Below are 12,617 nucleotides of genomic sequence, written 5' to 3'. Positions count from 1 at the left end.
TCCTGTATATATTGATCTACGGGGCTTAACACGTTGATTAGATTGATTATTTATCTTTCTGAGACCTGCCGTCATCATGAATTGAAGTGATTTAATGTGGAAATGCAGCCTATTTATCTGACTTTAGCATCATATGGCACTGCAAACCTGAAACAAGAAATTATAAACTACGGTAACTCAGTGTATTTATGTGCTATATTGTAGTTCTACGGTTGTTGCCAGACATAAACATGTAAGCGCTGTGACACAGCAAAGCAAATTGGATCTCGAAAATTATTTTCCAAACGATACTTTAAACACATGACACAGCATGTCACAGCCTTGCTAATTGTCTGCAAAGGCGAACTGATGACCCTGATGTCATGTAGCTATTTAGTGTAAAAGTGTATTGTCTTCGCTTAATGCTTTTGATGTGTGTGATGTTCAAAGTTGACACTAAATGATCACGTTAAAAGTCAGTCAGTAGTTTTGATTTTCACTGCCCTCTCTGTATTTGTCTTTGGAACTAGATCGAGCAGGCAGCATCAGCACCTTGGACTCGCTGGACTTTGCCCGTTACTCGGATGACGGCAATCGAGAATCAGACGAGCGGGTGGCAGGTAAGATGAACCTGTGCTGTCACGACTCAGAGCCAAGAGCCACCGCTCGAGTCAGGGAAATAAAACCTGATTTAATGGATGGAATGGAAACAGCTGTATCGGCGGCTATACATTTAATTTAATCTTGTTTTACATGCCTTGTATTTATGCTACATAATTACACTTTGGTGGCGACAGCAAACGGCCATTAGAATTATTAAAAATGTACGCACATTTCTTTTGTCTTCAGCTCAATAGAAGTGTATGTTTTCACTTTTTTGAGTCTCCAGGTGGTATTTTTGGTACAGGAGCATCACACAACTCCCATGCGGTTCAATCGTGACACACCAAACACGAGGATAGAAAGTAACAGCTGTGTGTGACTCGTAAGCGGCAGTGTTTGCTTTAAAGCCGAGCTGTTAGATTGCAAGCAGCTTGCCTAGGTGCAAATGTTGTATGAGTCAATCTGTGTTTGATTCATAAATACAAACCTGTAAGTGTCAATATTAATACTATATATGATGTACATCCCTGTAATGAATGTTTTCCATCTTGTGTTCTGCTAAATTTGATGGAAAACTATGACAGCTATATTGCTCAGTTTGAAGGTTTATTTGAAGAAAAAAAACATGCAGCAGAGATATTTATTTTTCAGGTTTGTTGTTTGCATTTCCCAAATGGGTACCGCAAGCCTCTTTCCCCCACCCTCTACTGTACTTCCATCTACCCCCATGCAAATATGCCTGCCCACAGCTGTCTGACTCGGAGTTCTCTGGTTTTCTCCTGACGTTGATCAAACCCCAGTTGGCAATACTGGACAAGTCATTCCATCCAAACTAGTTATTTGTTTCATTTTCCTCCCCTCCTTCCTTCGGATTGAGTTTCATTTGGAATTTTGATTGCATCCTATGTACTCATGATCTGCAAGCATTGGTCTTAATGGTGTTAAGCAACAAATCAACATCATGTGCTCTGATCACATTATTTGGACAACTTTTAATCTATATATCAGGTCCAAAACTCAAGATGTAGTATGTCTTTTTAAAATAGTGCAATTATTATATGAATAAAAACACTGTCAACAGATTCTACACGTGTACCATGTTTTTACGGTATTGCAGATGATCAGTGCACAACAATGCAATACAATGTAATTTTTCCACTCCATTGCTTAAACCTTGTGTGTGTTAAAAAAAAATCAAAACAACCTTGTGTGCTTCCTCCTACATTCAATGTTATTTTAGCTAATCAACATGTTTATATTTTTTGTGAATTGATCATAGTGAATACTGTAGTGTATTTCTTCTGGTTGAAAAATACATCAGAAAGTACTTTCTCATTTCATTTATTAGGTTCTTTAGGAAAACACTAGTGTATACATAAATAAATACACTTATAAAGTTTGTGGGTTACTTAGAAGACATTTTTTTAAGGGATTCCCCCCCACAACAATTTGGACTGTAATGTATTTAATGGTTTGTTTTCGTAAAAAAAAAACGTCCCAGTGGCCTCTAACTTTTGATAGCCAGGTAGTAGTGTAGTTTAAAATGATTTAGTAACTGAGACTTTGCCTGGGAAATCCTTTGTCAGACAGCTCAAAAAAATTTAATGTTTTAAAATCTCAGTAGAATTAAAGGGATTACATCACGGAATTTTAAGCCTATAGGCATATAATGATTAAAACTTACCTTTGACACCATGGTGATGTAATTTTTAATGAAATATTAGTGTCTTGCTGGCTATTTTCGAATGCGGAAATAAAACGCCCGGTTCAGTAAAACCCCGCCTCTCCCCGTGTGGTTGCCGCGCCCCTCTCTGGCTGCTGCCCAGGAGCGCTGTGTGACCACGCAAGACCGGCCAGCCGTTGTAGTACAACCGCGTCTTTACATGAGGAAATTGGATGGATTTTCAATTCTTCAATAAACATTTGAAACAAAACTTCTCATTGCCGCAATAAATTGTAGTGGAGGAGGAGGGGAGAAGAGGGAAGAAAAAAAGAAAAGAGGGGGGGGGACTGAGTTCGTCACAAACCGAAGACCTGCTGCTTACAGGGCGAGCGCGCTAAACACTACACCATTAGTCCAGTTAGATTTGTGCGTTTAGTCTGCAGAGGCGGTGCGGGGGGTGGGGCGTCACCTAATGACGTCAAAAAGTTCCAACAGCTCGTTTGTTCAAGTTGGGAGGGGCTGGTGCTTAGAAAGTAGAATGACCTAGAATTTCTCATAAAGGGGCGAATGAAGGAAAACACCACTTCTGTGATGGTTTTGGTGAGGAATTAGCATTATAACATGGCTTAAAGCTCCTAAAAGTAAATTTTTCACATTGCTGTCTCTTTAAAAAACAAAAACAAAACAAAAAAACAGTTACAGTTGACTGGGTAGGATATCCGCTAATTGAAATAAATCTTTGTTTGCTTTATCCCATAATCCTCTGCTGCATGTGTTCTCAGATTCATGATTTGCATGCACCCTCTTGTTGTTTTTTATTTTTTAGACTCTTAATATCTTTGCTGTGTTTTTCACTTCCATCTTTGTTTTATTTGTTTGTTCCCTGTCTTTGTTTGGATGCACTTCCTGTGTGTGTGTGTGTGTGTGTGTGTGTGTGTGTGTGTGTGTGTGTGTGCGTGTGTGTGTGCGTGTGTGTGTGTGTGTGTGTGTGTGTGTGTGTGTGTGTGTGTGTGTGTGTGTGTGTGTGTGTGTGTGTGTGTGTGTGTGTGTGTGTGTGAACGTGTGCGTGTGAACGTGTGTGTGTGCGTGTGAACGTGTGTGTGAACGTGTGCGTGTGAACGTGTGCGTGTGCTGTCACTTTCTGTCCAGTGCTGGAGTTTGAGCTACGGAAAGCAAAGGAGACCATTCAGGCTCTGCGCGCCAACTTGACTCAGGCAGCAGGTGTGGCGCACTTTAAACTTCTTCTCCACCCGAGCCCTTCTTTGTCACTTTCTCTACTTTTCTTAAAGAGAATTTCCAAACATTGTTGAGCATCCAGCTGAACTTGTCCAATTTTTTTCCTCCTCCCTCTTGGTTCACAGAGAACGAAGTGCCCTCTCAGGAGAGAAAGAACTTCAAGTCAAACCCTGAAATTCAGGTGACCTTTGATTTTTGGAAAGATTAGAATCTTCTATTCTGTTAACAGTGATAAAGAGACTACCTTGTCTTTCAAGTCTTGTGATGTTATCAAACCTAGACAGTGTTTTATAGCTTCTTTTGTGTCTGCCTCAGGAGCCTCTACGCCCACTGGAGAAAAGAGCCTTAAACTTCCTTGTGAATGAATATTTGTTGAAAAATGAATACAAACTCTCATCCATCACTTTCTCAGATGAAAATGATGATCAGGTAACGTTTTTTTTATTTTTTTTATTGCAACAAAATATTTGTTATTTAAATGATAATATACTGTACATTTTTCTCCAGCCTTAACTAAATACGCCTGTTTTTCATTTGTTTCCAGGATTTTGAGCTGTGGGATGACGTTGGCCTCAACATTCCAAAGCCTCCTGACCTGTTGCAGCTCTACAGAAATTGCGGCTCCTCCCTTCCTTCAATGAGGGACAAGGTGGACGTAGCGGTCGGACCAGATTTTGGCGATCTCATTGGATACTGTGCTGCTCAAGATCCCCCTAGGAAGCCCGACCTCACACAACAGGTTTGTTTGTTCATTTTTCCCATAGTTGCATGAGGTAACCAAAGAATTACAAGTGACAACCATTAAAAAAGTGAACATTCGAAAATAGTGTCCTTGTACTTTGAATTACATAAATATTGTTTTTATTCCTTTAATAAAGCAACAGGCAGAGGTCGTCCAAGAGTTGGAGTATCAAATCAGTCTACTCAATAATGAGAAGGAGAGTCTATCTGAGCAGATGAAAAAACTTCAGAGGTTTGACATTCTGTTATATTCATTTGAATTCATCATATGAACTTTCTGCTTTATATGATCAAAACACTTTTTCTCTTCACAAGGCCAACTATTGAAATTTTTTTTGGGAGGAGCCTCACTGAAAAAGTCACCTCATGCCCCAAAATGGTGCCAAAGCCCATTCTGAATAGGAATTGGTTTCAAGGAATTATGTTGAAGTGACATTACATCTCGACGAGGCCTGAATGCTTAACTGCATTTGCAATTAGGCATGGGCTGAATTAGATTCTGATGCTATAATAATAGTGAGCAAAAATATCGCAGTTACAACTCTGTGTTTGTTTGTTTTTTAAATCTCATTGCACGCAATCTATTTTATTTTTTAAACAATATAAAATATTTCATACATCAAGAAAAGTGTACCATGTTAAGTTTAAATAAAATACATATTAACCTTCTGTTTTAATTTTTAGTAGGTCAAAGTCACATTGTTGCATGATCACTCGTGAGCTAGTTTTAATTTTTGAAACAGACTTGTGGGCTACTCATGTTGTCCCTGGGGACTGTCTAGTATCCGCTGGCAGGGTTTTATTTAAATTTTATTTTTTTTACGGCAATGCACGTTAATCAATATAGCAAGAGGCCATCCTTGCTAAAGACAGCACTATATCTAAATCACTATCTCCTCTGTGGTGTTTATGTGTAATTGCTCAACTAAGCAGAGGAGGAGGCATGAAAAAAAAAAATCATATCATTAAGTTCAAAGAGGCGGCTTCATTTCTGCAAGCAGCAAATCACATTGCAGCGGGATGTGACCTTAAAAAAGGGAAAAAAATATTCTCAGTGACGGACAGTTTTAGCAATTATTGACATTGACATTATTATATTATTGATGATATTATTATTGACATTATGACATTTTAAAACCTCATTAGACCTTGAAGTGAATATCTAACATATTTGACATTTTTTACGTCACAAGGTTAAGGAAAAAACAACTGGAGAGCAGTAAGCTTTATGTTATTATGTATGTATATTTTATTTATTCATTGACGACAGTCTAGATAAGTTTGGTAAGAAGTGCAGTCCAGATGAAAAAGTTGGATACGATGAAGTGGTAAAGCCACTGATGTAGTTGCATATTGTTGTACTCTTATGAATATGAATATTTTTAAGGGGTCATTAATTACTTGCAGTAAGGCTTCCGAAGATCCCGTCAACGGCAAAGCAAACATCACTTGGATGAATGCCCAGTCTAGGATTATATTACAGTATAACTGTTTTTCCGCATAATATTGGATAATTGCCACGTTATTCCATTTTTAAACCCTTTTTTCATTTGCATTTAGTAAGAATACAAATAAGCCATGCTTGAAATATCAAAATAATCCTTTACAATTGTCACCAGTTTGCTTCACTGCATTTGAAAATACAGTTTTATGATTGTGTTCTAAATAACAGTCATATATAGTCTCCTTTTTTCCCACAGTGAGATTCAGACATTAAAGCAGACGGTCTCCTCCCCTCCTCCAGCCACTCTTGACTGTAGCTCCCAGAATACATCAAATCCCGCATCCTCTTGCAGCGCCATCATTTCCTCCGCTGACCCACCCTCTGTGGTAAAGTCCTTGTAAATTTCCCAGGCTGAACTTGCACCACTGAAGCCTTTAGAGGTGTCACTATGTTTTAAAGTAGCACTAAGCACATTGCACCTAACCAGATGTATGTCCGGTCCCCAGCCCTGTGCAGATAACGGACAGTACCTGGACATCCGGGGTGTTTCAGAGCCTCAAAGTGAGCTTCCCTCCCCGCAGAACAAACCACAGTCTCACAATAAGATTAAAAGTCGGCCTCCTGTACATTTTGATCAGCCAAACAGGTGAGTGGTTATTAAATAATCCTGGAAGCGCTAAAAATATAACATTTATGCTCTGTGCTCATAAATGTGTATGCAACATGCTCATCAGGGTTAATATAGTTTTGGAATTTTCATTTTAGTTGCCGGTAGTTTTTATTTCGTTTTGAGCTTTGTTTTTTGAATTAAGTGAGTTTTAATTAGATTTCAGGGCGGTTCTGTTAGTTTTTTTTTAGTTTTAGTAATTTAAATTTGCTTAGTTTTAGTTAGCTTCAGTATTATTATTGTTTTAAATATGTATTACTTGTATTACTTCATATTTAATAAACACCATGGTAAAATGAAAAAAGTAACACATTTCTTACCTAGCGTTAAGGCTAAGTTAAATGAAAAAGCAGGTGAACGAGACATTGGAGCCAAAAGTCAAGCAGGCAAATTTGTCGCCTGGGAGCGCTGTCATCTGAAGGTGCTTTTCTGTTGACTGCTGCTAGATGACATCACTTCTGAATGACACACTTTCAAACGTCTTTATTCAGGTTAATATGGAAATAAATCTACTAAAAATCACATCTAAAATCATCCCCAAAGGCTCATGTTTGAAATTATTTACGAAAGACTAAAACAAACGACATTTTCGCTATAATTATAGCCAGTTTTAGTTAGTATTGTAAACATAAAATGTAGTTTAAGTTAGTTTTCGTATTTTAAAAAGCATTTTTGTTTTTATTTTATTTCGTTAACAAAATTGTTCTTTGAATAATTAGTTTTAGTTTTGTTGTTAGTTTTCGTTAACTAACTAAAATAACCTTGATGCTCATATACAAATGTGACAGAATAGAGAGATGAAGTCAGTCCCATTCCTATGGCAACAATGTAACCCAAATTTATAAGCAGTATAATTTCAGCACAGTAAAGTGCTCTCGGTTCCAATATGTTGCTTAATATACGTATGGAAACCCGTTCTTGGCCATGAAGGTAAAACAATTCAAATTAAAATCATTAAGTATGGCAGAAATGTAGCATGCATTATTAAGGCCACATTCTGATTAATATTATGTTTGGGGAGCCTGAATTAAGCAGAAAAAGCCACCCGTTTGTATCCATCTCCGGGGGGTAGCCATTTTGCCACGTGCTGTCAACTGAAAATGACATCACGATGTCTAAGAGTTCAGGTAACGACCGTTGCGGTTCACCTGTTCTCTGGGATTGGTCATGTGGCGTTTGCAAGCTGAATTAGACACTTTGCTTTCATATACAGTCAACAGCAATTGGCAATAGCTAACTCCTGAGATGGATAATAATGGGTGGCTTTTGCTGCTTAATTTATATTCCACAAATGCAATATTAAACAGAATACAATGTTTGGACTAGTGGTAGTACATATAGCATACCATTGTAAACAACATGACGTTGTCAACAAAAATTTGGCTTGTCTTCTTCGAAACGTGGTATTTTGGTGCCTTCAGCAAGTGAGCACTCCCTTTACTGACTTTACAGATCAGCTGCTGTGCGTCTCAGTTTCACCACTAGATGGCGAGAGATCCTTACATGTGTTTATTCAGAAGGCTGTGCCCATATTTAGCACAGGCAACAATTTCAATGCAGTCATCTATGGTGTTTTTTTGTGGAAAACAGACTGAAGATGCAGTAAGTGGTTTTAGTAATTTCTTATTTGTGCCTAACCCAGGAAGTTATCCCCAGCCTTCCAACAAGCCCTGCTATCTTTTTGCCGAATGTGTTCAGACAGCCGCCTGGGGACAGAGGTTAATACACACACCCTCACCCATTTTCATGCAGATGTTGTAACCAGTGAGCTTATCAAATTAAGTGTAACATTTCTCTCATCTTTAGGTGTCTCGTATAGCAGATAGCGAAGAGAATGTGATGTTAATGCTGGGCCGCTGCCTTCCTCATATCGTCCCAAATGTCCTTCTTGCTAAAAGAGAGGTAAAGCCTTGTCCACCTGTTCATTTTTCTCCACCCCTCTTTTTAATCATCATAACACCATTGCTTGTTTTACTGTATAATAGATAGGCACACAGCCGGGAATGATCTTGGTGTTAATGATATAACTTGAATTAAAAGGCACAAATATCCCACAGAGAAACGGTTTCTGATTAGATTTTTCATTACATAAGTTTGATGATTATATCTCACAGCCAACAAAAACCCCAAATTCACCCTCTCAAGTAACTGAATTATTATAAAAGCAATCAAAAAATATTTAGTTTCCTAAATCTATATAACATTAATGTCACTTTTTGAGAACATTTATTGAGATGCACATGTAGAATAGTTAATTTTTTCCTTTTTGTTAGTGTGTTACGCAGCAATCCAAATGTAAGTAAAATAGTGCAGTGACACACACAGAACTGCTTCAGCCAAGTTGTATTATTATAATTACATGCCTCAAACATAATGCTGTTATGACTACCTTTGCGCTTATTGATTGATGCCCATCTAAAATATGTGTGCACTGTTTAAAACTATACATATAGCCATGCTGATGTGTGTCCATCTATTGAGTGTTTATCATGCAGATGCCCCTATGCACCGGCTATCATTCTGCCTCGGCTGTGTTGTCTGCCACTCATGTTTGCACTCCGTTTGCCTTCACTGGCTTTATTTTTCTTCTTCTCTTTTCGTCTCACTCATTCTCTCACTCTGGTGCATGCCTCTCCTCTAGAGAATGGTTGCACATCTTTGCCAGGTGAGTCCTTCACACGCTCATCTGCATGGTTCCTCACACGACTCCAAACAAGCTGTAGCGCATGCCTGTTGGCTACAGTTGCAATCTGGCCATTAGGGGTGTAAATTATGTTTATGTGGGTCACAATCTGAAATTGCAGTGGTACTTTGACTTACAAATTAAAATCATTCTGTGGCCAAACTCTTAACTCAAATCATTCCTATTGCAAGTTAGCTTTCCCCGTTGAAATTAATAATTTTCCAGGGGTTGGGGGGGGGGTATTACTGTCAAATAGAAATGAAAACCTAAATAAAAGAGAATGTAAACAAATAAACTTTTTTTGTGTGTTAATTAGTGAATCAAACCCAAGCAAATGTCTCCTTTTTTTTGTCTTATTTTTTTAAAGGATCCAAGCTTTCACTAAATGGCTCCACTTAAATTGCTCCATTTCGTTTTTCACTTGACTCCTGTCGTGGTGTCTGTAAAGTGCACCCATAAATCAATTATAACACAAAGCAAAAAATCGACTTGGTGACGACTTGCAAAGAAAAAACATTCTTAGGTTGAGACACTTCTAAGTCAGGATACTACAATACTTCCATCATATGAAGGACCGAAAATGCCAAAATAAAATGTAAAAAATGAATAGGTGAATAGTTCAGCCCAAACAAACTTAAGACCGGCCCCTCATTTGAAAGACATTTCATGACGCATTTCATGCTGACGGTCTATGCAGCATGAAATAAATAAATATGAGAGTAGAGCGTTTTTATTGATTGATTGGCATTTACATTTATTTATATATTTTTGAATTTCCACATTTATTTATTTATATGTTTTTTGGGGGGTTGGATCTCTGTTTTTATTTTTGTATTTATTTTTTTACTTTAATTATATATTTAGTTTTTATTTCCATTAACATTTGTTTTTTATATTTAATTTTAGGATTATTTTAATTTTTGATTTTAAGATTATATTTTTTATATTGGTTTTTATTTTTACTTTTATTTATTTATTTATTTATGTGGTTTTGTGTGTGTGGGTTGTTGTTGTTGTTTTTTGTGTGTGTGTGTGGGGGGGCATTTTTGGTCCTCCATACTTTCTGGAGAAAATTATACAAGAAGAATCCGGCATGAAATGTAGATTCCGCAATAAGGCGAGAAGAATATAGCACTATGAGGTGAAAACACAGTTTAACAATTTCATTTATAAAATAGAGAGGGGGAATAAAAAATAAAATAAAAACATTCCTTGGTTTTGTTTGTGCATTGATGCAATGTCCACCTTTACTTGCCATAATTTTTCATTGTCAGAGCTATAGTATATACCTAAAATGAATTTTTAGCTTTTGTTCATCTGTTATGCAATGTATCCCTCAATTATCTTGTCTGCCTCAACTTTAACCGCATCGAAAATGGTTGCAATTTTTGATATTTTTTTATACTGGTGTACTCACTTGGATCCATGCAACATTTTCACATGAATAATTAAAAGCCGATATTCTGCTCCAATTTCATGACTCTACAACTTTAACTATAAACGGATCAATATTTTAGGAATATTATTTGCTTGAAAAGTGCAAATAAATGTAATATATTTTTTGTGATGTTATGCTGAATCATCCGGGCAGGTTGTGCTCACAAACTTAGTGTGAACATTAATTGTGCACCCAGTGTTAAGAGGGAAGTCTTGTTGGGGTTGTTCACTCTTGTTGTTTTAGTCAACCACCAACAGTTATAGAGAATTTAATCTCTTTGTGAATCAAGAAAAACAACCCAAAGTGCAAGAATAGCAAAAACACATACATCAGAACACTGAGGGATCTGTTGTGAGACATGTGGACTTTGTACTAAGTCCGTTAAGCCAATAGCCATGAGACACACGCACACCCACACACTGAGCGGTTGCAACTTGAATCTCCTACCTCTATGAGCAAGGAGACACACCTTCATTTGTTAAAATTGTGACACTTAAGAACAAAAAGTGTTTCAAACGTTGGAATGATATTTTGAAACACTGCCTGCCACCTGGCTACACTATCAATCATGGTAAATTATTAAACAAAATACCCAGTTCCCCCTTACACACACACACACACAAACACACACACACACACACATTTGAATCCTTTCCAACATGCCACTATCATCCCATTAAAATGCTTGTCTGTGTAATGGCTTTTAAGAAGTGGCGGTTTTTTTGTGCATTAAAAATTGCAAGAAAAAAACTTACAGGCATTGGAGTCATTTACCATTGAATCATAACAATGCCATGCTTTAGATTAAATTAATGAATGCACGAATGGTGTATTTTAGTTCCATACATAGTACAGAAATGAAAACACAAACATCCACCAGGAATATTATTGCCTATCCAATACTGTCCCATAAATCAGAGCAAAATAAATAAATATACTAATACTAACTCCTAAATGTTTTATTTGATCAATTGCATTATAACCATTCATTATTATTATTATTAAAAATGTTTCTTAAACCCCAATAGAGAAGTACGTGCACAACTTGAATGTATCAAGTCCATTCCACAATTTTATACCTAAAACTGAAACACATCTGTATTTTATGTTAGTCCTCACTTTACATGTTTCAAACAAAAATAAACCCCTTAAATTCTGAATACACCCAGGTAGCCGATTGTCCATAACACAAAAAAAACATTTCCAGTGTCTTCAAATACACAATATCCATACATTTTGAAATTTTAGATCCTACCAATAATGTATTAGTTGATTCTCTGTCGCAAACCTTATTAATTATTCTCACAGTTTTTTTCTGTAATTTAATAATTGGGTCTTAATTTGTTTTGTTTTCCCCAAACTTCAGCACAAGAGTACAATATATGAACACCTTTCTTATTCCGGAAATTCTTTATAAAGAACAGCTTCTGATTTAGCTAATTTACGTTTAGTGTATTCTATCTATCTGTTACCACAGTTTATGATCAATAATCACTACCAAAAACTGTTTCAGTAACTCATTTAATTTTATTTTATAAATTCAGATTTCATAAGCATAGATATGAAATACCGATAGATTAAGTTATGATTGACAGCACAATTGTATAATTCAAGGTAAAGTAAACAACATTTGAAAGCAGTCATTCTCACATAGGGTGCTTATGTTGTTAGGTTTATGATTCCCGCTCTACCCACCCTACTTCTTCTGCGTTTACCCTGCTTTGGTTTATCCACCTAATGTAGTTTTTGCACCAGATACACTTGGACCTGGACCTGTGCTCCTTGAAAGGCTTTTGTGATTTCGCCGTTGATTATATTTGAAAAGGCCAGGGCCTTAAGATGATTGAATTTGAGGCTCATTTGCATTTTTTTTGTTGTTGTTGTGTGTGCGTCACTTGAACTAAGCACTTAAAATAAAATCACTGCTTGTTCTTTTTATAAGTGTGCTTTACTGGGCTGGGCCAGTGTGACTCATCACAGTCTATCTTTACCCAAATTCTCTCCATTAATTCAGATGGGTGTTGGGGTTTTGTATGCTTTTCCAGCACAAGGGCAGGAAAAATATCATATGCTGCTGGAAAAACAACGCATTTATAACTCAGTATGCACTCTCTAATTTGTGTGCGTGTGCGTGTGCGTCTGCGTGCGTGGCGGAATGCCGGG

The 12,617-nt window shown here is 37.0% G+C and overlaps 1 protein-coding gene across 8 annotated transcripts in view; it reads left to right on the top strand.

Moving 5' to 3' along the window:
• relch (RAB11 binding and LisH domain, coiled-coil and HEAT repeat containing) overlaps window positions 1-12,617 on the top strand; it is a 31,848-nt gene that overhangs the window by 2,241 nt on the left and 16,990 nt on the right. For 3 of the 8 annotated variants that reach the window (XM_077554122.1, XM_077554121.1, XM_077554120.1), the window contains exons 2-12: window positions 510-599; window positions 3,395-3,466; window positions 3,607-3,662; window positions 3,797-3,910; window positions 4,026-4,220; window positions 4,360-4,454; window positions 5,923-6,052; window positions 6,173-6,312; window positions 7,976-8,051; window positions 8,140-8,235; window positions 8,975-8,998. In XM_077554122.1, coding sequence (XP_077410248.1) covers window positions 510-599; window positions 3,395-3,466; window positions 3,607-3,662; window positions 3,797-3,910; window positions 4,026-4,220; window positions 4,360-4,454; window positions 5,923-6,052; window positions 6,173-6,312; window positions 7,976-8,051; window positions 8,140-8,235; window positions 8,975-8,998 — 1,088 coding nt within the window. The remainder of the gene's footprint in view (window positions 1-509; window positions 600-3,394; window positions 3,467-3,606; window positions 3,663-3,796; window positions 3,911-4,025; window positions 4,221-4,359; window positions 4,455-5,922; window positions 6,053-6,172; window positions 6,313-7,975; window positions 8,052-8,139; window positions 8,236-8,974; window positions 8,999-12,617) is intronic. The other 5 variants (XM_077554126.1, XM_077554125.1, XM_077554123.1 and 2 more) reach the window with 4 other exon arrangements.

This window comes from Vanacampus margaritifer, chromosome 20 (genome assembly GCF_051991255.1).
Source record: "Vanacampus margaritifer isolate UIUO_Vmar chromosome 20, RoL_Vmar_1.0, whole genome shotgun sequence".
Lineage (NCBI taxonomy): Eukaryota > Metazoa > Chordata > Actinopteri > Syngnathiformes > Syngnathidae > Vanacampus > Vanacampus margaritifer.
The sequence above is the reverse complement of the archived record's forward strand: the minus strand, read 5'-3'. Positions and strand labels throughout refer to the sequence as shown.